The sequence below is a fragment of the Moschus berezovskii genome, chromosome 2 (assembly GCF_049115385.1).
Source record: "Moschus berezovskii isolate FMDL1 chromosome 2, NW_MosBer_1.0, whole genome shotgun sequence".
Taxonomy (NCBI): domain Eukaryota; kingdom Metazoa; phylum Chordata; class Mammalia; order Artiodactyla; family Moschidae; genus Moschus; species Moschus berezovskii.
Window position 1 is genome coordinate 134,770,061 of NC_142461.1, and position 27,832 is coordinate 134,797,892.

The 27,832-nt window shown below is 37.3% G+C and overlaps 1 protein-coding gene across 2 annotated transcripts in view; it reads right to left on the minus strand.

Moving 5' to 3' along the window:
• Positions 1–27,832, minus strand: part of MAP3K2 (mitogen-activated protein kinase kinase kinase 2) — a 99,474-nt gene that overhangs the window by 43,443 nt on the left and 28,199 nt on the right. Inside the window, exons 2-3 of one of the 2 annotated variants that reach the window (XM_055398744.2) lie at positions 3,814–3,881; positions 201–319 (exon numbers count right to left, since the gene is read on the minus strand). In XM_055398744.2, coding sequence (XP_055254719.1) covers positions 201–319; positions 3,814–3,820 — 126 coding nt within the window. In that variant the 5' untranslated portion in view covers positions 3,821–3,881. Of the gene's footprint in view, positions 1–200; positions 320–1,189; positions 1,867–3,813; positions 3,882–27,832 lie in introns of those variants that run through there. The other variant, XM_055398745.2, reaches the window with a different exon arrangement.

Sequence of the window (27,832 nt, forward strand, 5' to 3'; positions counted from 1 at the left end):
AGAGAGAAGTTACCACAAATGAAACTATCATTTAAAAAAAAACTGACACCCTTATAGAAAAATGTATGACGAACAACAAAATACTTGATCCAAAAGTATAAAAGTTAATCACTTCAAACAAATCCTCTATACAATTAGGATTTTCAAAGAAAATAATTCACAAAACTATATATTTATTAAAACATTATTGAGACAAATACCTGCTTTTTTGGTGATGAGGATTTTGTTTTTCTGGTTTCCTGTAAGGATAATGCTGGTCGACTGGCCTTATGAAGAACAGCCAAATCTTGCATGATTGAGTTCAAAGCTTGCTGATCATCTAGGTATTTTTAAAATAAAACACATACAGAACTGTGATTTCAATATGTATTTATCATAGACATCAATACAAAATTTATAATAAAACTTAATGCATCTAGAACGCTTTCAAGGCCTGCATTTGTTAGTCTGGTGAAAGAAAAGCTTAGTTATTTAAAAACTGAACATAAGTAACATGAAAACTGCACTATATCAAGTACCTGCCTCACACTAGGTGTTCACACAAGACATTTATGAGGCAAGGACAGTCGTTCTGACTCTTCTGATGTAACATCCTAGGATATGGGTCAAAACAACACTGTTATAACAAATTCTTTTCTATGACTCCTAAACAAAACATCAACAAGACATCTAAAATCTTAATTAAAACAAGTGGGGAAAAAATAAACACCTTTCTCTAAATACCATCATTATTTAGCATTTATGTTTAAAATAAAGAATTCCTTTCAGAGTTTTTCTCTTTCATCAGTACTTCAACTCAGGAACAAAGAAAAGCTGTATCTGTCGATAAAGGCCCACTGATATTTGGATGTGGTTTTTTTTAATATCTTCACCATAAGGTTCATCAAGACTACATTAATAGACTAATGATCTCAACCACTAACTACTTAAAAGGTATCAAGGCAAGAAAAATTCACCTCTTAGAAAAAAGTACTGAATCCATAAAACTGAAACAATCATGAACCATGAACTTTTAATCTTTTCCAAACATGCCAAAGATTTCTTTCTAAGACTATATAAATATGAGCATCCTAGTAATGATAATTATATGACCTCTGAACAATTTAATTGATTTTTCACTAGTAAATCAGTTCTACTAATGATAATCAACAACTGGTAAATAAAAGAACTGAGGGACTTTACAGCTTACATTTTACAATGTAACCATTTTGGTAGCAATAGTTTATGTTCCAGAGCAGTAGTATTTAAAACATGCTTTATCCTGTAAAGGGAGAACATTAAAAAGAATTTGGCAAGTCAATGGTTTTATCAGTCTTTCGAACACACAAACAGCTTATTTCTCTAACATTTAATTTTTTTACAACACTCAATATATTCTGTTCTATAGTGAAACTACTTGCATACTAAAATTAAAATTATAGCTCCAAAGGTTTTGTTAACAAATTCCAGATCCAGAGAAAATCTTAATCCTTCAAAAAGTATTATTTGTGAAATAAAATTTCTACATAATATTAGCTTAGCCAAACAGTAAGTGAGCCAAATGGGTCTAACGTAATTACAATATGTGTGCTGTATATGGGTCCAAGCCAGACTATTTCATTTATTGATAAAATATAAATCCTTCCTTAGAAAAAGAATAAGCTGAAAATACTATGAACTGGACTGAAATTATCTGATATAACTTTCTTATGAAAAGTAAGACCCGTAATTCTACACTGAGGAGAGGAAAAATTTTAATACTTACACGTATCTATATCCTAATTATTTTCTTCTTTAAGCATGTGAATTTAGGCATTTTCACAATATTTCATGTTCAACATTACATGTTTAATATTATAACACCAAAATAAATTCTTGGGAAGGCTTTGGCTTAAATCTCTTATCATGTTTACATATATTAACTAAGTATATGTAATATATATATTACATATACTTAGTTAATATATACTATTACATATACTTAGTTAATATATACAATGTACATGTATATACAATGTACATGTAAAAAAGTAGAGAGCACCACTGAATAAAAGTCACTTCTCAGGGAGATGACATACAACTGACGGGTTACTTAACGGAGTTCCTTCTTTTTTCTGGTTTGAAGGAGAATCAGATGCTACATAAATACCCAACAGGAAGCTTACTTTTGATAAGACGTAAGCTAACAAATGCCCAAAGGCTCAAGCAAAGTGGTGAACAGACGTCACAAGCACTGCTGCAACAATTCTTAGACCATTGCACTCTATTAAGAATCTCTATGGTGGTTACAGGTGCCAGGAAGATTACACAGGTTACAAATGTCACAGACCATGAGTTGATCGATAGGGCAGAGAGGATGCTCAGAGGATCCCAGTCTGACCAAGAGTCACACAGAACCAGCAGTGGATTTCCGACACACATTAAGAGGACATTTAGGTGTTGAGCACAAACCCAGAAAATGTTTGGGAGGTAATAATTTCAAATAAAAGATTTATCAGAAATGATTAATTTATTACCTTTTATGGTTAATTCATTATACTTAAAAAAGTATTTATAGGAGAAAATCTTCAATTAAAATTCAAGTATCTGTGATGCATACTTTTAACTATTCATAGTTTCTGAGACTACCTTTGTAAATGTTTTTAAGCAATGACTGTTCTTTGCATACTATGGTGACAGCAACAAAGATGAAAAGCTGGTATGAATTCAGTAAAAGTTCCAATTTGGAACTGGAGGTGAAGGTGACATAAGTGGAGCATTTGGACCACCTGATGGCACTGCACTCCTGGTTACAAAAAGGGGAAATGGAAGAGAAATTTAAAAAGTAAGAAGTTGGGGGTTTTGCTTACTCATTTGCCACAACAGACACACTCAAAGTGTGCTAGCCCTTCCAGTAAAGAACATGGACAAATTCAAGTCCTTTGGCTCTAACATCATGTATATACTTATAAGAGTGAATAATATCTTTGTTAAGCAAGGGATAGGAAAACTGTGACAAAGACAAACATTGGCAAATACATGTCAGAATTAAGATATTGGTATAAGATACTGGTCTAAGTTTAAAGCCTTAGTTTCCAACTACACAGTCTATTTTTCCCCAGTAGGATAGGATGGGCCATTTGCTCCATTTCTTTCTAGTTTTTCCTTGTCCAATCCCTGTATCACACTGGAACCCTCAATTCCAAGGAGAAAAGGAGGGGAAAAAAAAAAAGAAAGCACAGAAGAAAACAAAAAGATATATAAACTTAACCCCCACAATCCATTCCCATACTTTGGCCTTTCTTTCCATTAACATTATGACGCCACAGAAAACTCACAACAGTTGTAAAACATATCCTCCTTGAGCACCAATGATATACTCCTCTATTCTGTTATAAAGTTTCATGATTCATTATTTTTATGCAGCTATTTTCTTTAGTCTATCTATATTACTACACTGTTGAGTAATTATATAACAATTCATTCCTCAGCATTTACTCAACCTTTAAAAGTCAGGTTTCTTTACCAAGAATTTTATCTGGCCATCAGACTCTAAGAAAATCACAATCCAAAAAAATAAATAAAAGAAAGGAAAAAAACAGAAAATCACAATCCATCTTAACAGTTTATTTTAAATGTCCACATCATGTCCTGCACAAATTGGTTATCCCAAAACTGTAAAAGTCAACATAGTAGGTGCTTTAATAAAAAATCTATTAAGTAAATAAATGTAAAACATTATATAAATCTACTAAATCATAATATTTCTTCCTAAGAAGCTCATCATACACACAAAGCCCCCACCCCATATTATCCTTTACTTATAGATGAGAAATGCTTTCAGTTGGAACTCACCCATCATGGCAATCAGCTTGACTACTTGGAAATTAGGGAAATGGTTCTCCCATCAGCATTCTCTGTGGCTAAAAAATGAACATGGTAATAGTAAGAAAGAGAAAAGGGAACCATAAAAAGAAAAAAATTAGTATAAGTAACACTAATGAGAATGTACAATATTAATATTTTATACATTTTTATGGGGAGAGCGCCTTATTCTTCCCAGATATCAATTATTGAGAATGAACTAAAAATCATTATTACTTTATATGAAATTTATTTCAGTATTTTTCAGATTCCTATCTAAACTAAAGCAAAACAAAACGGAACAATTTTTGACAGTTAAAAAGCTTAAGAGATAACTGAATAAAATCAAGCTCCCAGAAGGCAGGGGCACATAAAGATGAATGGAAAAGGTCATGTTTAGAGACAAAAAGGAGGACATCAACAAAGTAGGAATTAACCAAAAGTCTGCAGCCATCTGGGAAGCATTCTGTAGTCTCAATAAAAACAGAAACCCTTGTGGTGTTTTGACCTTCCCTATTCTTAGCAAAAACAAGACCAGGAGTTGACTGTGGCTCAGATCATGAACTCCTTATTGCCAAATTCAGACTTAAAATGAAGAAAGTAGGGAAAACCACTAGATCATTCAGATATGACCTAAATCAAATCCCTTATGATTATACAGTGGAAGTGAGAAATAGATTTAAGGGACTAGATCTGATGGATAGAGTGCCTGATGAACTATGGATGGAGGTTCGTGACATTGTACAGGAGTCAGGCACCAAGACCATCCCCATGGAAAAGAAATGCAAAAAAGCAAAATGGCTGTCTGAGGAGGCCTTACAAATAGCTGTGAAAAGAAGAGAAGCGAAAAGCAAAGGAGAAAAGGAAAGATATAAGCATCTGAATGCAGAGTTCCAAAGAATAGCAAGGAGAGATAAGAAAGACTTCCTCAGTGATCAATGCAAAGAAATAGAGGAAAACAACAGAATAGGAAAAACAAGAGATCTCTTCAAGAAACTTAGAGATTCCAAGGGAACATTTCATGCAAAGATGGGCTCGATAAAGGACAGAAATGGTATGGACCTAACAGAAGCAGAAGATATTAAGAAGAGGTGGCAGGAATACACAGAAGAACTGTTACAAAAAGGATCTTCACGACCAAGATAGTCACGATAACGTGATCACTGACCAAGAGCCAGACATCTTGGAATGTGAAGTCAAGTGGGCCTTAGAAAGCATCACTAGGAACAAAGCTAGTGGAGGTGATGGAATTCCAAATGAGCTATTTCAAATCTTGAATGATGCTGTGAAAGTGCTGCACTCAATATGCCAGCAAATTTGGAAAACATAGCAGTGGCCACAGGACTGGAAAAGATCAGTCTTCATTCCAATCCCAAAGAAAGGCAATGCCAAAGAATGCTCAAACTACCGCACAATTGCACTCATCTCACACGCTAGTAAAGTCATGCTCAAAATTCTCCAAGCCAGGCTTCAGCAATATGTGAACCGTGAACTCCCAGATGTTCAAGCAGGTTTTACAAAAGGCAGAGGCATCAGAGATCAAATTGCCAACATCCGCTGGATCATGGAGAAAGCAAGAGAGTTCCAGAAAAACATCTATTTCTGCTTCATTGACTATGACAAAGCCTTTGACTGTGTGGATCACAATAAACTGTGGAAAATTCTGAAAGAGATGGGATTCCAGACCACCTGACCTGCCTCTTGAGAAACCTGTATGCAGGTCAGGAAGCAACAGTCAGAACTGGACATGGAACAACAGACTGGTTCCAAATAGGAAAAGGAGTACGTGAAGGCTGTATATTTTCACCCTGCTTATTTAACTTATATTCAGAGTACATCATGAGGAACGCTGGGCTGGAAGAAGCACAAGCTGGAATCAAGATTGCTGGGAGAAATATCAATAACCTCAGATATGCAGATGATACCACCCTTATGGCAGAAAGTGAAGAGGAACTAAAAAGCCTCTTGATGAAAGTGAAAGAGAAGAGTGAAAAGGTTGGCTTGAAGCTCAACATTCAGAAAACAAAGATCATGGCATCTGGTCCCATCACTTCATGGGAGACAAATGGGGAAACAGTGGAAACAGTGTCAGACTTTATATTTTTGGGCTCCAAAATCACTGCAGATGGTGATTGCAGCCATGAAATTAAAAGATGCTTACTCCTTGGAAGGAAAGTTATGACCAACCTAGATAGTATATTAAAAAGCAGAGACATTACTTTGCCAACAAAGCTCTGTCTAGTCAAGGCTATGGTTTTTCCCGTGGTCATGTATGGATGTGAGAATTGGACTGTGAAGAAAGCTGATAGCCAAAGAATTGATGCTTTTGAACCGTGGTGTTGGAGAAGACTCTTGAGAGTCCCTTGTACTGCAAGGAGATCCAACCAGTCCATTCTAAAGGAGATCAATCCTAGGTGTTCATTGGAAGGACTGACGCTAAAGCTGAAACTCCAATACTTTGGCCACCTCATGCGACGAGTTGACTCACTGGAAAAGACTCTGACGCTGGGAAAGGTTGGCGGGGGGAGGAGAAGGGGACGAGAGAGAATGAGATGGCTGGATGGCATCACCGACTCTGTGGACATGAGTTTGAGTGAACTCCGGGAGTTGGTGATGGACAGCGAGGCTGGCGTGCTGTGATTCATGGGGTCTCAGAGATTCGGACACGATGGAGTGACCTGAACTGAACTGAACTGATTCTTATCTTTCCACCCTTTACTCCCAGCTCCAAATTAGCAATTTAAAAACCAACAAGCCCAGAGATTTCCCTGACGGTTTAGTGGTTAGGACTCTGTACTTGCAATGGAGGAGTGCAGGTTTGATCCCTGGTCAGGGAACTAAGGAGATTCCTAGGTGGCACAGTGGTAAAGAATCCACTTGCCAAAGCAGGAGACATCAAGAGATGCAGGTTTGATCCCTGCATTGAGAAGATCCCTTGGAACAGGAAATGGCAACCCACTCCAGTATTCTTGTCTGGAGAATTCTATGAACAGAGAAGCCTGGCAGGCTACAGTCCGAGGGGTCACAAAGAGTCAGATACAACTGAGCGCATACATACAACTGGGAACTAAGATTCCACATGCTAGAATATGGCCAAAAGACAAAAAAATCCTCAACAATCCAAAGTCCCCACGAAAATGAGCAGCCTGGCAGCCACTGGAGAAGGCAGAATGGATTCCCCCAAAACTATCATATTTGAGCTATCTAATGGTTTGCTGATAGACCCCATTTGAAAGGCTGCCTTTATTTAACCCGACTTAAAGCTCTTCCAATGCAAAGAGCTTGGGGTATTTACTGAAAATCAATCAAGGACAGCTTATCTCAACTCTCAGAGGTTGGGGAAAAAATAGTTGGGGCAGGCAATATATTGAGAAAAAAATCACACACACACACCTTGAAAGAGTGTGAGACTTAAAGACCACATATGACAGAATATACACTTTAAAAAATGAGTTCTGAAATGTCATTAAACAAACAAATTATAACAACAACAAAAAAAATACAGGGGAGGGAGAAGAACCAGATTTCCAGAGGTGGTGCATTATAATATTTTAAATGCCGAGTTTTCAAGGAAAAAAAAGAGATACAAAGACACTGGTCCATACACAGAGAAAAAGCAACCGATAGAAACCGACCCTGAAGAAGCCCAAATGTCAGACTAACTAGAACGTATCAAAATTCCAGATTCCCTTCAGCATAAACTACACTGTTTGTATATGCAGTTTAGGCACAGTAAGACATTCGTGTCAGTTAGGCAGGTGGGACCCTCCTGAAATCCAAGTTTTCAGATGCCAGGAACGAGCAAGCCTCATGAGCGGTTATTTCAAGGATAAGGAACAAGGTCTACCTTAACTCTTTTCTACACAAGCAGCAGGAGGAAATTAACAGACAAGTTTAAAGAATCTGTATAAATCAATAATTATAAGCATGATGTTCAGTGTATATTATGTACTATCATTTATACAACGACAATAGCACAAAAGACAGACAAGGGATGGAGTTAGAAGGAAAGCTTTGTATGCCACTATAATTATGTGGTACTGGAAACGACTCTGATGCTGGGAAAGGTTGGGGCGGAAGGAGAAGGGGACGACCGAGAATGAGATGGCTGGATGGCATCACCGACTCTGTGGACATGGGTTTGGGTGAACTCCGGGAGTTGGTGATGGACAGGGAGGCCTGGCGTGCTGTGATTCATGGGGTCGCGGAGAGTCGGACACGACTGAGCGACTGAACTGAACTGAACTCAAACTATATTGTTGTAGGTTGAGATGTTGATTTTAATCCCCAGGTCAACTACTGAAGTATACATTTATTTAAATGGCACAAGAAACAAGAGAATTAAAACAGCACATTAGAAAATATCTATTTAACAAAAAGAAGGCACTAATGAAGGAATGAGGAACAAAAAAAGATATAAAACACATAGAACACACCTGGCAAAAATGGCAGATGTAACCCTCAGTTCAGTTCAGTTCAGTCACTCAGTCGTGTCCGACTCTCCGCGACACCATAAATCACAGCACGCCAGGCCTCCCTGTCCATCACCAACTCCCGGAGTTCACTCAAACTCATGTCCACAGAGTCGGTGATGCCATCCAGCCATCTCATTCTCTGTCGTCCCCTTCTCCTCCCGCCCCCAACCTTTCCCAGCATCAGAGTCTTTTCCAGTGAGTCAACTCGTCACATGAGGTGGCCAAAGTATTGCAGTTTCAGCTTTAGCATCAGTCCCTCCAATGAACATCCAGGATTGATCTCCTTTAGAATGGACTGGTTGGATCTCCTTGCAGTATAAGGGACTCTCAAGAGTCTTCTCCAACACCACAGTTCAAAAGCATCGATTCTTCGGCGATCAGCTTTCTTCACAGTCCAACTCTCACATCCATACATGACCACAGGAAAAACCATTGCCCCTACCTCATGTTTAATTATACAGACACATATATACATATATAAGCAGAATGAACAAAGGCAGAAATGAGCAGACTAGGTTAAAAATCTTGACAACTATATACTGTCTACAACAGACACATTTTAGACTCAAGCACAAAATAGATTAAAAGTAAAAGACTGCAAAAAATATACCATGCAAACAGTAGCCAAAAGGCTATACTATTAGCAGAAAAATGGAATATATTACAAAATGGTTATTAATGGCAACGAAGGACATCTATAGTGAAAAAATGGCCAACTTATCAACAAGATACATAATTATAAACATGTATGCACGTAACAACAGACTCTCAAAATACATGAAAAAATATATGAAATAATCAATTAAAATAGGACAGTTGGAGATTTCAATGTCTCCTTTTCAATAAAGGATAAACAAGCAGAAACAGCAATAAGAAAATGAAGATTTAAGTGATGCTATAACATGTTATATAGATAAAATAATGCTATTTAGATATAGAGCATATCTAGAGTACACTCAACCCCAAAGGAGCAAAACACACATTTTTCTCAAATGCATGTAGAACATTTTCCAGGACAGATCCTAAGTATAAATAGATTTAAAAAATATTCTTCGCATATACCCCAGAGAAAAACATGGTCTGAAAGGATACATGCATCCCAATGTTCACTGCAGCACTGTTCACAACAGGCAAGACACAGAAGCAACCTAAATGTCCATCAACAGAGGAATGGATAAAGAAGATATGGTTCATATATACAATGGAGATGTCACTCAATCATTGAAAAGAATGAAATAATGCCATTTGCAGCAACATAGATGGACCCAGAGATTGTCATAATGAGTGAAGTCAGACAGACAGGTGAAATATCATATGACATCCCTTATATGCAGAATCTAAAAAGAAATGATACAAATGTTCTTTACAAACTGAAATAGACTCACAGACTTAGAGAACAAACTTATGGTTGCCAGGGGTGAAAAATATGGGGAAGGAACAGTTAGGGAATTTGGACTGACATGTACACACTGCTGTATTTAAAATGGATAATCAACCAGGTCCAAATGTAGAGCATAGGGAAATCTGCCCCGTGTTATGTGGCAGCCTGGATGGGAGAGAAGTCTGGGGAGAGTGGTACATGTATAGGTGAGTCCCTTTGCTGTCCACCCGAAACTGTTATAAAATGTTAATCAGCCATAGCAGTGAGTGACTGTGTCAGTCACTTAGTCTTGTCCAACTCTTTGTGACCCCAAGGACTTCTGCCTACCAGTCACCTCTGTTTATGGAATTCTCCAGGCAAGAATACTGCAGTGAGTAACCATTCCCTTCCCCAAGGGATCTTCCCAAACCAGGGATCAAACCCAGGTCTCCGGCATTGCAGGCAGATTCTTTACTGTCTGAGCCACCAGGGAGGCCCTAACTGGCTATACTTCAATATAAAAGAAAAAGCTTAAAAGACAAAAAATAAGTACACAAATGTGCAGGAACAACAACAACAGAAAAAACTATTGGTAAACCACAATCATAAATATTTATAAAGTATCTATTAAAACAAAGTGTTATCAAGTCTTTCCTAGCTATAGAAGTTATAACTTTGAATATAGAACTTTAGATAACCATAGCATAAAAGGCAAACCATAAAGCCAAACAGATTTTTCCTCCCTTTGGTCAACAGAATAAAAATACAACTGAATAGAAATAAAAGAAAAAAGATATACAATGTATGTTCCCTGACAACAATGAAATGAGAAATTGGTAACAGAAAGAAATCTGGGGGATTTGCAAACAGAAAATTAAACACACTCCTAAAGAACCAATAAGACAACAAAGAAGTAACATGGAAAATTAGAAAATGCTTTGAAATGAATGAAAATTTTAAAACATACTGAAAAGTATTGGATGCATCTAAAGTATAATTCAGAGATAAACTTGTAACTGCTGGGAATTTGCTGATAGTCCAGTGGTTAGGACTCAGCACTCTCAATGTTGAGTTCAATCCGTGGTCAGCGAAGCAAGATCCCACAAGCCACATCCCTCCCCAAAAACTCAGAGACAAATTTATAACTGTTACTGTTTATATTAAAAAATAAGAAAGATCTCAAATCAGTAACCTAAACTTCTACCTTAAAAGGTGTAAGAGCATGTTAAGTCCAAAGCAAGTAGAAGGAAAGAAACAATAAAGATTAGAAATGGAAACAAACCAGAAAATAAAGGCACACATTTTTTAAATCAATGAAACAAAAAGTTGGTTACATGAAAAAATAAAAAAAAACTGACAAATTTTTAGCAAGATTAACCAAGAAAAAAAAGGAGGAGGATTCAAATATCTAAACTCAGGAATTAAAGGAGAATTACTACCAACCTTACAGAAACAAAAAGGAAAAGGGAATACTCTGAATAATTGTACATCAGTGAATGATACCACCTGGAAGAAATAAAGTGACTGAATCAGAAATTTTAAAGCTTTTCACAAATAAAAATTCCTAACCCAGATAGATGGCTCAAACATTTAAGGAAGAATTACCACCAATTATTAATATTTTATTAGCCAGTATTACTCTGAACTGAACTCTGATTATTTAACTTATTTGTAGAGTACATCATGAGGAACGCTGGGCTGGAAGAAGCATAAGCTGGAATCAAGATTGCCGGGAGAAATATCAATAACCTCAGATATGCAGGTGACACCACCCTTATGGCAGAAAGTGAAGAGGAACTCAAAGGCCTCTTGATGAAAGTGAAAGAGGAGAGTGAAAAGGTTGGCTTGAAGCTCAACATTCAGAAAACGAAGATCATGGCATCTGGTCCCATCACTTCATGGGAGATAGATGGAAAAACAGTGGAAACAGTGTCAGACTTTATTTTGGGGGGCTCCAAAATCACTGCGGATGCTGATTGCAGCCAGGAAATTAAAAGACGCTTACTCCTTGGAAGGAAAGTTATGACCAGCCTAGATAGCATATTAAAAAGCAGAGACATTACTTTGCCAACCAAGGTCCGTCTAGTCAAGGCTATGGTTTTTCCCGTGGTCATGTATGGATGTGAGAGTTGGACTGTGAAGAAAGCTGATCGCCAAAGAATTGATGCTTTTGAACCGTGGTGTTGGAGAAGACTCTTGAGAGTCCCTTGGACTGCAAGGAAATCCAACCAGTCCATTCTAAAGGAGATTAATCCTGGGTGTTCATTGGAAGGACTGATGCTAAAGCTGAAACTGCAATACTTTGGCCACCTCATGCGACGAGTTGACTCACTGGAAGAGTCTGACGCTAGGAGGGATTTGGGGTGGGAGGAGACGGGGACGACAGAGAATGAGATGGCTGGATGGCATCACCGACTCGATGGACATGAGTCTGAGTGAACTCTGGGAGTTGGTGATGGACAGGGAGGCCTGGCGTGCTGTGGTTCATGGGGTCGCAAAGAGTCGGACACGACTAAGCGACTGAACTGAACTCTAATAATCAAATCAGACAAAGATATTGTAAAAGAAAACTACAGATTGATAACTTTGTGAATATAGAAAAATACTAACACTTAACAAATCTAATCCAGAACATTAAAAAGAGGGATTCTACACCAGAAACATATAGGATATATCCACAAAAGCAAGGTGGGTTCAAAATACAACATCAATGTAATAAAACACAGATAAAAGAGAGATAGATAATCACCTCAACAAAGAAAACGCAAGTGCCAAAATCCAACTGTCTACTCAGAAGACTAGGAAGAGAAGGGAACTACCTGCAGGAAGTTCATGGCATCATGAAAAATCCGCAGCTAACATCATATTTAATGATAAAAAATTGGATATGTGCCTCCTAAAATCAGAGACAAGGATTCCAGTCTTGCCACTCTTATTTAATACTGTACTAGAGTTCCAGTCAGAAAATGAGGCAAGAAAATGAAATATTTGATAAAAGGAATTCAGACTCAATAAGAAGCAAAACTATACCTATTTGCAGATGACAATCTTGTATACAGAAAATCTAAGTTCACAAAAACAATATTAGAGTTAATGAAAGAGGTCAGCACAGTTGCAGGATACAAGATCAACACTTAAAATTATCAGTTGTATACCTGTGGCTGATTCATGTTGAGGTTTGACAGAAAACAAAATTCTGTAAAGCAATTATCCTTCAACAAAAAATTAATTAAAAAAAATCAGTTGTATTTCTACACACAAGCAGTGAACAATATAGAACTAAAATTTAGAAATAAATTCCACTTATATTACCATCAAAATAATATAATTCTTAGGAATATATTTAACAACAAGTCTTGTACACTGAAAACTATAAAACGCTCTGAAAAACATTACAACAGATCTAAGTATCTGGAAAGACATTTCATGTTCATGGATTGGAAGAAAATGTTTTTAAGATGGTAAAACTCTCAAAGTCACCTACAGATTCAACGTAATCTCTATCAAAATTCCAATGACCTTTCTTTACAGCAATGAAAAAAGTGGTATTTAAATGCATATGAACTAGAAGAGACCCTGAAGAGCCAAACCAATACTGAAAAAGAAAAATAAAGTTGGAGGACTCACACTCTCTGGTTTTAAAAATCACTACAGGAGAAGGCATTGGCATCCCACTCCAATACTCTTGCCTGGAAAATCCTATGGACGGAGGAGCCTGGTGGGCTGCAGTCCATGGGATCACTAAGTGTCGGACACAACTGAACAACTTCACTTTCACTTTTCACTTTCATTCACTGGAGAAGGAAGTGGCAACACACTTCAGTGTTCTTGCCTGGAGAATCCCAGGGATGGTGGAGCCTGTTGGGCTGCCGTCTATGGGGTCGCACAGAGTCGGACACGACTGAAGTGACTTAGCAGCAGCAGCCTGACCCAGCAGTCCCACAACTGGGAATATACTCTGAGGAAATCAGAACTGAAAAAGACACATGTACACCAATGTTCATTGCAGCACTGTTTACAATAGCTTGGACATGGAAGCAAGCTAGATGTCCATCAGCAGAAGAATGGATAAGGAAGTTGTGGTACATATACACAGTGGAATATTGTTCACTGTAAAAAGGAATGCATTTGAGTCAGTTCTAATGAGATGGGTGAGCCTAAAGCCTATTATACAGAGTGAAGTAAGTTGAAAAGAGAAAGACAAATACCATACTTTAACGCATGTATATGGAATCTAGAAAAATGGTACCAACAATGCTACGTGCAGGGCAGCATAAGAGACACAGACATAAAGAACAAACTTTTGGACTTAGGAGAAGGAGAGGGTGGGATGATTTGAGAGAATAGCACTGTAACATAATATATTACCATATGTAAAATAGATAACCAGTGAATGTTTGATGTATGATGCAGGGCACCCAAAGTTGTTGCTCTGTGATGACCTGAAGGGATAGGGTGAGGAAGGAGGTGGGAGGGGTGTTCAGGATGGAGGGGACCCATGCTTACCTATTGCTGATTGATATTGATGCATGGCAAAAACCATCGCAATATTGTAAAGTAATTATCTTCCAATTAAAATAAATAAAAAATTTTAAGAAAAAAAAAATCACTACAAAGTTATAGCAATCAAAACAGTGGGTGTGCCGACATAAGGAGAGAGCCCGGTGAAACAGAGGTGAGAGTTCAGGAAAAACTCAAACATCTATAGTTAAATGCGTATCAAGACAACAGGGGAAATAATAGTCGTCAATAAATGGTGCTGGGCAACGAGACATCCACACGCCAAAACAAGAAGTTAGACCCTACCTCACACATTATGCAAAAATTAATTCAACATGGATCAAAGACAAAATGGAAAAGCTAAATGTATAAAACTCTTAGAAGGGAACAGAGGTAAAAACATCATTTTTTACCTACCATCCTGCAGAACTTACCTTTTAATTTTTAATATACACAAATTTTAAATATACATTTTACATATGTATTCACCCACATAACCACAACAGATTAAAATATAGATATTTCCAGGACCCATGACAACTCCCTTGTACCTGTCCTGTCAGCCACCATGTTCCCATAAGGGAACCTTCATCTTGACATTTACTGCCATAGATTAGCTTTGCCTTTTAACATTTCATGCTAATTGAAACACACAAGACATAGTCTATTTTTCTTTTTTATGTTTTTGGTTGTGCTGCACAATTTACAGGATTTTAGCTCACCGACCAAGGACTGAACCCATGCCCTTGGCAGTGAAAGCCAGTGAAGCCCTAACCACTGGACCACAATGGAACCGCCTGTATCTATTTTCACTTGATATCTTATGTCTCTGAAATTCTTCAACATAATCTGTACAAGTATTTTATTCACTTTCATCACTGTGCAATATTCCAATACAAGCTTAAACCTTGACTAATTCACCCATTCTACTACTGATGGACATGAAGGTTGTCTCCAGCTACTGGCTATTACAAATAAAAGCTCTATGAACCTCTTGAGCATGCCTTTCGGTAAACATACACAGATATTTCTGTTGGATATATATCCAGGGAAGGAACTGCTAAATCTCCAAGACAAGCATATACCTTCAGCAGTTACGGAGGAACATTTCTTCAAAACTGCTGTGTTAAACACAGATACTTTCATCCGTAATGAAAGAGAGTTCCAGTTCTTCCACATCCTCACCAATCCTAGCAGTCATTCTTGTGGCTGCGTAATGTATTTATCACTATAGCTTTAATTTACACTTATCTGGTGATTAATGATGTTGAGTACCATTTTCATTGGTTTACTGGCCATTCTGATATCCTCTTTTGTAAAGTGATTATTTAACAAGCCTTTTGCACATTAAAATTTTTTAAATACAAGAACTCTGTTGGATATGTTCATTATGGTCTACCGTCTATGGCTTATCTTTACACTCTGTTTATGGCATCTTCACTCTAACAAATCTAATGCAGTCAGTAAGCATAGAGTGGAGAATTTGGGCAACTCCTTAATGAGGTGATTAAGATTAGCATCACATAAAAAAGACAGATGGACATTCTATGTCTCAAGGTTTAATACTCTGAGAAAGAAACAGTATAAACTAAGCAGCTTTCTGAGACTATATAACCTAAATATAATTAAATAAAGAAAACTCAGACACAATGAGAAACACTGCATTTAAACAAAAACGGAGACTGCATTCCTCAAAATGTCAATCAGATAAAAGTCAAAGAAAGGCTACGGAGATGCTGCCGATTCAAGGAGAGTAAAGAGACACAGCAGTGTGACCACTCCTAAACCTAGACTGGACCGTGCAGCAGAGAAACTGCCACACAGGCTCTTATCCGGTCAAAGACAAAACCGGAATATGTACAGGGAGTATTTCTTCAGAAAGGTTACATTCCAGCTACTACTTTCTCTGCTATCCTCCTATATTTATGATATGATAAAAATGTGCATGTGTGTTCTGGTGGTTATTAACTGGCATAAAAGACATTAATAGTAACGAGTTTTTAGCCACAAAACTGGAGGAAATTAAAATATACGGACTGCCTAAAATACCAGAGAAACACTCCGCTACCCTGAATGAACAAAATATAAAAGCCTATATTCTTTATTGTTTAATTTTTTTTAAAAAATTTCTTATTGAAGTAGAGTTGGCTTACTACACTGTGTTAGTTTATGGCATACAGCAAAGTCCATTACACATTTATACACATATATTTTCATATTCTTTCTCATTATGGTTTATTACAGGACACTGAATATAGTTCCCTATACTATCAGTTCAGTTGCTCAGTTGTGTTCGACTCTTTGAGAACCCATGGACTGCAGCACGCCATGCCTCCCTGTCCATCAACAACTCCCAGAGTTTACCCAAACTCACGTCCATTGATGCCATCCAACCATCTCATCCTCTGTTGTCCTCTTCTCCTCCTGCCTTCAATCTTTCCCAGCATCAGGGTCTTTTCCAATGAGTCAGCTATTCGCATCAGTTGGCCAAAGTATCGGACTTTCAGTTTCAGCATCAGTCTTTCCTCCAATGAACACCCAGGATTGATCTCCTTTAGGATGGACTGGTTGGATCTCCTTGCAGTCCAAGGGTACTCTCAAGAGTCTTCTCCAACACCACAGTTCAAAAGCATCAAATCTTCCACGCTCAGCTTTCTTTATAGTCCAACTCTCACATCCATACATGACTACTGGAAAAACCATAGCTTTGACTAAATGAATCTTTGTTGGCAAAGTAACGTCTCTGCTTTTTAATATGCTGTCTAGGTTGGTCATAGCTTTTCTTCCAAGGAGCGTCTTTTAATTTCATGGCTGCAGTCATCTGCAGTGATTTTAGAGCCCCCCAAAAATAAAGTCTGTCACCGTTTCCATTGTTTCCCCGTTTCCATTGTTTCCCCATCTATTTCCCATGAAGTGATGGGACCAGATGCCATGATCTTAGTTTTCTGAATGTTGAGTTTTAAGCCAACCTTTTCACTCTCCTCTTTCATTTCCATCAAAAGGTTCTTTAGTTCTTCTTTGCTTTCTGCCATAAGGGTGGTGTCATCTGCATATCTGAGGTTATTGATATTTCTCTGAGCAATCCTGATTCCCGCTTGTGTTTCATCCAGCCCAGCGTTTCTCATGATGTACTCTGCATATAAGTTAAATAAGCAGGGTGACAATATACAGCCTTGACATACTCCCTCCCCAATTTGGAACCAGTCTGCTGTTCCATGTCCAGTTCTAACTGTTGCTTCTTGACCTGTATACAGATTTCTCAGGAGGCAGGTCAGGTGGTCTGGTATTTCCATATCTTTCAGAATTTTCCACAGTTTGCTGTGATCCACACTGTCAAAGACTTTGGCATAGTCAATAAAGAAAAAGTAGATGTTTTCTGGAACTCTCTTGCTTTTTCCATGATCCAGCAGATGTTGGCAATTTGATCTCTGGCTCCTATGTGTTTTCTAAATCCAGTTTGAACATCTGGAAGTTCATGGTTCACATACTGCTGAAGCCTGGCTTGAAGCATTTTGGGCATTACTTTGCTAGTGTGTGAGATGAGTGCAATTGTGCGGTAGTGTGAACCTTCTCTGGCATTGCTTTTCTCTGGGATTGGAATGAAAACTGGCCTTTTCCAGTCCTGTGGCCACTGCTGAGTTTTCCAGATTTGCTGGCATATTGCGTATAGCACTTGTACAGCATCTTTTAGGACTTTCACAAATCTTTTAGGGGTTGAAATAGCTCAACAGGAATTCCCTGTACTACACCTTGCTTTTTATCTATTTTATACATTGCTGTTGCTGTTAAGTCGTGTCTGACTCTTTGCAACCCCATGGGCTGCAGCACATCAGGCTTACCTGTCCCTTCACTATCTCCCAGAGGTTGCTCAATTCATGTCCACTGAGATAATGATGTTATCCTCCGTCACCCTCTTCTTCTGTCTTCTATCTTTCCCAGCATCAGGGTCTTTTCCAATGAGTTGGCTCTTCACATCAGGTGGTCAAAGTACTGGAGCTATAGCTTCAATTTTATACATAGAAGCTTGTAACAGTTAATTCCAAATTCCTAATATATCCCTCTCTCACCCTTTGGTAAACAAGCTTGTTTTCTATTCTTCTATATCTGTGAGTCTGTTTCTGTTTTGTAAGCAGATTCATCTGTGTCATATTTTAGATTCCACATGTAATATCATACGATATCTTTCTGTATATGACTGACTTCACTTAATATGATAATCTGTAGGTCTATTCATGTTGCTGCAAATGGCATTATTTCATTCTTTTTTTAAGGCTGAGAAGTATTCTTGTGTGTGTGTGTGTATACACACACATACACTCTCTCACATTTTCTTTATCCTTACATCTGTCAATAGACATTTAAGTTGCTTTCATGTCCTGGCTATTGTAAATGTGCTCCTATGAACATTGGGGTGCATCTATCTTTTCAAATTAGAGTTTTCTCACAACATATGCCCAGGAGTGGGATTGCTGGATCATATAGCAACTCTAGTTTTAGTTTTTTAAGGAACCTCCATACTGTTTTCCATAGTGGCTGTGCCAATTTACATTCCCTTTTCTCCACATCCTCTCCAGCATTTATTATCTGTAGACTTTTTAAAGGTGGACATTCTGACTAGGTGAGGTGGTACCTCATCGTTGTTCTGATTGCCATTTCTCTAGTAAGTGGCAATGTTGAGCATGTCTTCATGCGTCTATTGGCCATTTGGATGTCTTCTTTGGAGAAATGTGTATTTAGGTCTTCTGCCCATTTTTGATTGGGCTATTTGTTTTTCTGTTATGGGCAAGTACAAGCTGTCTGCATATTTTGGGAATTAAGCCCTGGTTGGTTGCATCATTTGAAAATATTTTCTCCCAGTCCGTAGGTTGTCTTTCCATTTTGTGGTTTGTTTCTTTTGCTATGCAAAAGCTTGTAAGTTTGATTAGGTCCCATTTGCTTAATTTTGCTTTTACTTCTATTGTCTTGGGAGACTGACCAAAGAAAACACTGGCAAAATTTACATCAGAGAATGTTTTGTTTGTGTTCTCTTCTGGGAGTTTTACAGTATCATGTATCATATTTAAGTCTCTAAGCCATTTTGAGTTTGTCTGTGGTGTGAAGGTGTGTTCTAACTTCACTCATGTACATGTGGCTGTCCAGTTTTCCCAACACCACATTTGCTGAAGAGACTTTTTCCCACTGTATATTCTTGCCTCCTTTGTTAGATTAACTGACCATAGGTACGTGGTTTATTTCTATAAAAGCCTATCTTCTTAAAGACAGTGCCAAGGCCAGTCATTCATTTTGAGTAGTCTGCTTATTTAATGCCACCAATAGGATTAACCAACTCCTGCCTCTACAATTTTGTTGCATCTGTACATCAATTCGGTCTTTCATGCAAGGTATGGCTGAAGTACCTTAAAGATAAGGAAGCTGAGGAGTTCACATGTTTACAAAGCAGATGGCACTTACTATTTTTGAACTTGCTTGCTAATAAATGATGGCAAAATAAAAGTCTACTATATTTGGAAGGATTTGGTCTAAGGTTTACCTTTCATTATAAGCCAATAGATTATAAGAAAGCAGCTGATATTCACTTAATTTCACTGATTGCTATATATTTTATTTACCTAAAATAACACAATAATTGTGCATAACCAATTAGACTTTGTTCAATTCACAACAGCCAACTTAGGGCCTCCTGACTCATTTTCGCTACATCTAAGAGTCTTTCCCCCAAGTCTTTAAGTGGCTGCTAAGGTCCACTGACCATCTAATATAAAACATTTCCCTCACTCACTCAATTATTTTTTTTACATCATCCTATTTTTGCTTCTTGATAAAACATATCATAATATAAAAATTCTTTTAGTCAGTTTACTTATTTATTGCCCCTCCATCCCCAGTGGCACACGGGAGCCTTAAGAACAGAGACTGTGTTGATATGATTGATCACTGCACCTCTGATGCAGAGAACAGTGCATGGCTCATAGAAGGTGCTGGATATTTCAAAATAAAAGAAAAATTAAAAAAGTGGGAGGTGGTGAATAAGAGAAGACAGGAGTTATCTTGCAAAGATCAAAAAACGAACTCTAAAAGAATGGGTTTGGGCGGGGGCAGGGAGGTCTACACAGCGCTCAGATACTAAGAAAATGAGTAAGACATTAGTAAGACAGTTTTGTACTCCACACTCAAAAAGCCCATGGACCAATAAAGAAAAGAGAAAAAGACACTGCTATAGTATTATGGATTTTAACAGAGATATGTTATTAAAATACAGGTTAAGAAATAGCCCACTGTGTGACAGTATCTGCCATACTGTACTCCAACTATTAATAACTTAAAAGTAAGTGCATTTCCCCCATCCACAAGTAGATTATGAATTGAGATCAAACCAAATGTTATGCATCTCTGTCTTCACCTAAAAATGACAGTCAAAAGTGGTACTCAATCTAAATGTATCAAACCATTCTAACAAGATTTTAATGACTTTCACATTTATAAGAAATGAATAATGATTATGAGACTCCATCCTGATATGAATAAATTATAAGTTAAAAGAGATCTATATCAGGAACAAGAAAAGGGTGCCTACTCTTGCCACTATTATTCAGCACAGTTTTGGAAGTCCTAGCTATGGCAATCAGAGAAGAAAAAGAAATAAAAGGAAGCAGATTGGAAAAGAAGTAAAACTCTTGTTTGCAAACAACACAATACTAAACACAAAAAACCCTAAACATAGTATCAGAAAATTACTAGAGCTAATCAGTGAATTTAGTAAAGTGGCAGGATACAAAAATCAATACACAGAAATCACTTGCAGAAATACATGAACAATGAGATATCACAAAGAGAAATTAAGGAATCAAGCCCATTTACCACTGCAACATAAAGAATAAAATACCTAGGAATAAATCTACCTAAGGAGACAAAGAGCTGTACACAGAAAACTGTAAGACACTGATGAAAGAAATCAAAGATCACATAAACAGATACTCCATGTTTCTGGGTTGGAAGAATCAATTCTGTGAAAATGACTACACTACCAAATGCAAACTACAGATTCAATGCAATCCTCACTGGTTAATGGCATTTTCACAGAACTAGAGCAAGAAATTTCATAATTCATATGGAAACACAAAAGACTCCAAATAGCCAAAGCAATCTTGATAAAGAAGAATGGATCTGGAGGTTTCCTGACTTCAGACTATACTACAAAGCTACAGCAATCAAAACTATATGGTACTGGCACACAAAAAGAAATATAGACCAACGGAACAAGACAGAAAGCCCAGACATAAACCCACGCACCTATGGGCACCTTATCTTTGACAAAGGAGGAAAGAATATACATTGGAAAAAAGACAGTCTCTTCAATAAGTGGTGCTGGGAAAACTGGAAAGCTACATGTGAAAGAATGAAATTAGAACACTTCCTTACACTGTATACAAAGACAAATTCAAAGTGAATTAAAGACCTAAATTTAAGACCAGAAACTATAAAACAGAGGGAAACATAGGAAGAACACTTCATGACATAAATCACAGCAAGATCCTCTATGACCCACCTCCTAGAGTAATGAAATAAAAACAGAAATAAACAAGTGGGACCTAATTAAACTTAAAAGCTTTTGCACAGCAAAGGAAACTAAAATCAAGGTGAAAAGACAACCCTCAGAATGGGAGAAAACAAAAGCAAATCAAACAACTGACAAAGGATTATTTCCAAAATATTCAAGCAGCTCATACAAGTCAAAACCAGAAAAACAAACAACCCAATTAAAAAGTGTGCAAAAGTCCTAAACAGATATTTCTCCAAAGAAAACATACAGATGGCTAATAAACACATGAAAAGATGCCCAACATTGCTTATTATTAGACAAATGCAATAATGAAAACCATAATGAGATATCACCTCACACTGGTCAGAATGGTCATCATCAAAAAATCTACAAACAGTAAATGCTGGAGAACATGTGAACAAAGGGGAACCGTTTTCCACTCTTGGAGGGACTGTCAATCAATACAGCCACTATGGAAGACTACGGACAGTCCTTAAAACACCAGGAATGAAACTACCATATGACCCAAAAATCCCACTACTGGGCATATACCCTGAGAAAACTGTAATTGAAAAAGATACATTTACCCAATGTTCACTGCAGCACTATCGACAATAGCTAGGACATGGAAGCAACCTAGATGTCCATCGACAGATGAATGGATAAAGCAGCTATGGTACATATATACAATGGAATATTACTCAGCCATAAAAAGGGATGCATTTGAGTCAGTTCTACTGAGGTGGATGAACCTAGAGACTATTATCCAGAATGAAGTATGCCAGAAGAGAAAAACAAGTATCCACATATATGGTATCTAGAAAGATGGTACTAATGATTCTATTTGTATGACAGCAATAGAAATGCAGACATAAAGAACAGACTTATGGACATGGGGTGAGGGTTGGGAAGGAGAAGGTGGGATGAATGGAGAGAGTAGTATGGAAGCATGTACACTACCATATGTAACAGCAGTGCTAAAAGAAAAATGGATAGCTATAATGAAGGGAAAGCAGTGGTAAGAGAGAAATTTATATCTGTAAATGTACATATTAAAAAAGATTTCAAATCAACAACCTAACTTTACATCTTAAGGAACCAGAAAAATAACAAACTAAACCCAAAGCTAGCAGAAGAAAAGAAATCATAAAGATTAGAGCAGAGAGAAGCAAAATAGAGAAGAGATAAATAATAAAAGAAAAATCAATAAAACCAAGAGTTGATTCTTCAAAAAGATCAACAAAATGGGCAAAATTTTAGCTAGACTAAGAAGACAGAAGAGTCAAATAACTAAGATCAAAAATGACAGAAGAAACATTACAGAAGTAAAAATAATCAGGGAATTCCTTAGCAGTCCAGTGGTTATGACACCACACTTCTTTTTTTTTTTTTTTGACACCACACTTCTTCGGCAGGACGTACACAGGTTCAGTCTCTGGTTGGAAAACCAAGATCCCATATGCCACGTGGCACAGCTAAACAAACAAACAAAAAACACCCAAATGAATAACAAACAAAACTCCCCTAAAAAGAAAACTCTATGTCTAGACGGTTTCACTGGTAATATTCTACATTAGAAGAAATTCTTCCAAAACACTGAAGAGGAAGGAAAATCTACTAACTCACTGGATAAGGCCAACCAAAGCCAGACAAAGTCATTACAGGAAAACTACAGACCAATTATCTCATGAATACTGATGCAAAAATCCTTAAAAAGTACTAGGAAACAAAACTAAGCAGAGTATCAAAAGGATTATGCATCACAATCAAGTGGGATTGATTATTAAAACACAAGGATGATTCAACACATGAAAAAACTCAATGTAATAAACCACATTAAGGGAAGGAAGGGGAAAAAAACAGTCCTCTCCACTGATGCATAAAAAGCTTTTAACAAAATTTAATACTCTTACATGATGAAACACTCAGGAAACTAGCAACAGAAGGAACTTCCCTGAGCATAGTGAAGGTCATAGAAGAAAAGCCTATACCTGACATCACACTCAGGGCAAACCACTGAAGGCTTCTCCCTACGCCTTTCCTGTCCAGACCAGGGACAAAACTCAGACATCCACTTGGCCACTTTTACTCAGCGTAGTGTTGGGAGTTCTAGTAGGAGCTGCTGCTGCTGCTGCTAAGTCACTTCAGTCATGTTCGACTCTGCGACCCCATAGATGGCAGCCCACCAGGCTCCCCCATGGAGCAACAAGCATGAAAACAAACAGACTTCCAAATCAGAATCAAAGAAGCAAAATTATCTCTATTTGAAGGTGACACGATCTCAAATACAGAAATGCCTAAAGATTATGTGTGTACATACACACACACGGTGCTGAAGCTAATAAACATATTCAAAAACACTGTGTGTATTGTTACAAATCAACACACAAAAACCAATTACATTTCTACACACTATGAACAATCAGAATATGAAATTAAGAAAATCCCATTTACAACAGCATCAAAAAGAATAAAGTACTTATGAATTAACCAAGGTACTAAAAGATTTATACAACGAAAACTACAGAATGCTGCTGAAATAAATTTAAATGACACAAATAAATGAAACAGATCCCATGTCCATGAATTAGAAGACTCAATACTAAGATGTCAATACTACACAAAATGATCAATAGATTTGATGTAAACCCTATCAGAATCCCAATGACATTTTTTGCAGAAACAGAAAAATCCATCCAAAAGTTCATATGGAATCTCAAGGGATCCCAAAAAATCAAAACAATCCTGAAAAGAAACAAAATTAGAGGACTCGAACTTTCTGATTTTAAAACTCACTACAAAGTTACAGTAATCATAACAACACAGTACTGGCATAAAGACCAATGGAATAGAGCCCAGGATTATACCCTTGCATATCTGGTCAAATAATTTTTGAAAGGGTGCCAAGACTATTTAAGAGAGAAAGAATAGTGTTTTAATAATATAGTGATGGGAAAACTGGATATCCACATGCAAAACAAAACAAAAAGTAGCTGGTACTTTACACCAGATACAAAAATTACCTTAAAATGGATCATGAACCTAAATGTAAAAGCTAAAACTACAGAACTCTTCAAATAAAGTATAGAGGAAAACCATTTTTGCAACAATCTCTTGAATGTGACATCAAAAGCACGGTCAACAAGAGAAAAAATAGATAAACGAGTTAATCAAAATTTAAAACACCTCATGGGTAAACCCAGAGGACATTATGTTAAGTGAAATAACTCAGGTATAGAAAGGCAAATAATGCATGATTCCACTTATATGAGGTATCTAAAATAGTCAAATTTATAGAAACACAGAATAAAAAAACTGTGGTTGTTGGGTTGGGGGGGTTGTCAGGTGGCAAAAATGCGGCATTTTTTATTCAATGTATGTAAAATTTCAGTTATGACGATGACTTAAGTTCTAGAGATCTGTTGTAAAACATACGCCTAAAGTTATTAATATGGTATTGGGCACTTCAAATTGTGGCCTTCTCTTGTATTACATATGATATCTAGATTCCTTTATGACCTTCCTTGGTTGTAGTTGTGGCTTACATTTTCAGTTTATCGCCACTCCCTCTTTGCTTTGTAAAATACTGATCACACAGTTCTTCCTATAGTTCCTGGAAAATGCTGAGCTTTTTGGGCATTTGCGTGTGCTTTTTTTCAGCCTTGAGAGTTTTTCCACTGAGTCTTCTTAAGATTAATACCTTCTCAGTTTTAGAGGTTTTACATGTTTTCTCTTTCACTGAGTTCATTTTCTTCATGGGCACTTTGTAGTCACATGTTTGTCTTCCTCATTAAAGTGTAAGCCCCAAGAGTACAGCAATTTGTTTACTACAGTATATGTGGCACATAGTGAGTACACACTTACTAAAGTGTTTTTTGTTTGTTTTTTTAAGAAACTAGTGAATAGTAGTCCTCAAAGCGTTTGAAATGGAGATATTTACAGTGTTAGTAGATCAGCTGAAATACACAGTAAATGGTTGCATTTGAAGGAAAGGACAGTGTAAGATCATTAGGTTTTAGAGTTGAGTCTTGTCGGGATTTTGCAAGAAATAAGGGTTTTGGGGGGTTTTCTTGGTATTTTTAAAAATTGTGGTGGTGGTTTAGTTGCTAAGTCATGTTTGACTCTTGCAACCCCATGAACTGTGATTCATCCAGCCCAGTATTTTGCAGATATACTCTGCATTTAAGTTAAATAAGCAGGATGACAATACATAGCCTTGACTTACTCCTTTCCCACCACCAAAAAAAGAAAGCGGGGAAATGGACACAAGGAATTTGGAGGAGGCACTGCATGTTTCTATTACTCCAGTTGTGGTGACAGGATCATGAGTGTTTATTTATGTCCAAACTCAAAAACTGTATACATTAAATATGTGTAGTTATTTTTGTATCAGTTACACCTCAATAAAACTTTAAAAAATTTTAAACTTCTGTGCATCAAAGGACACAATCAGCAGGGTGAAAAGATAATCCATGGAATGGGAGAAAATATTTGCAAATCATTATCTGATAAGAAGTTAATGTCCAAATTTATCAGTTACTCTTACAATTCAACAAAAAAACAAGACTAAAAAATGGACAAAGGACTCAAGTCATTTCTCCAAAGACTATCACTAATCATTAGGGAAATAAACACAAATCAAAACAATGAAATATCATCTCACACCCATACAATGGCTACTGTTAAGAAAAATGAAAATAAATGTTGGCAAAATGTGGAAAATCTGGAACTCCTGTACACTGTTGGTAGGAATGTGCAGTCAGTACGGTGGGTCCTCAGAAATTAAACACTAAGTTACCACGCTGTGCTGTGCTTAGTCGCTCAGTCGTGTCCGACTATTTGCAACCCTACGGACTGTAGCCCACCAGGCTCCTCTGTCTGTGGGGATTCTCCAGGCAAGAATACTTGAGTGGGTTGCCATGCCCTCCTCCAGGGGATCTTCCCAACTCAGGGATCAAACCCAGGTTTCCCACAGTGTAGGCAGTTTCTTTACCATCTTAGCCATCAGGGAAGCCCCAGAATACTGGAGGGGGTAGCCGATTCCTTCACCAGCAGATATTCCTGACCCAGGAATATAACTGGGGTCTCCTGCATTGCAGATGGATTCTTTACCAACTGAGCTATCAGGGAAGCATATATATATAATGGAGAACTATTGAGTCTTAAAAAGAAATTAGATCTTTACATATGCTACAACAGGGATAAACTTTAAGGACATTTTACTAAACGAAATAAGCCAGTCAACAAAAATATAAACACTGTATGATTCTACTTATTTAAGTCAAATTCACAAAGACAGAAAGTAGAAAGAAAGTTGTCAGGAGCCAGGGCCAGAGGAAAAGGAGGAGTTTTGTTTAATGAGTCTAGAGTTTGTTTTGCAAGATGAAAGAAATGGATGGTGGTGACAGTGAAATATACTAGCAATGTTACATAAGAATGCTAGTATATTTAAAGTCACTGTACTATACAGTTTAAAAAAATAGTGAAGATGGTAAATTTTAAGTTATTTTTATTTTAAATACACAATTTTAAACAACCTGCGTCTTGCCTGGGAAATCCCATGGACTAAAGAGCCTGGCAGGCTACACAGTTCATGGGGTTGCAAGAGTCAGATATGACTTAGCAACTAAACCACCACCACAATTTAAAAAAATACCAAGAAAATCCCCCAAAAGTTAAAAACATATGTTGAGCAAAAAAGCAAACAGATAAGAATCCTTGCAGTGTGTTTTCATCTGTAAAAGAGGGGAAGAGTAACTTCACAGAGCAGAAATACAATGAGCACTGCCTCAGCTGGGTGCCCAACACCAACATCACAGTCATCACAGTGATAAAACCATGTCTATGCTGTCGTCCAGTCACCAAGTTGTGTCTGACTCTTCACAACCCCATGGAGCACACCATGCTTCTCTGTCCCTCGTCATCTCCTGGAGTTTGCCCAAGTTCACATCCATTTATTCGGTCATGCCATTCTCAGCCTTTAATACGATGTTATAAACTGTGACGAAAATAGCACTTTATCTTTGTGATCTTCCTCCAAGAACTCAAAAACTAAGTAACATAAGAAAACATTAATCAAAATGAAATTTGAGAGACAGTCAATGAAACACCTGATCAATATTGTCAAAACTGTCA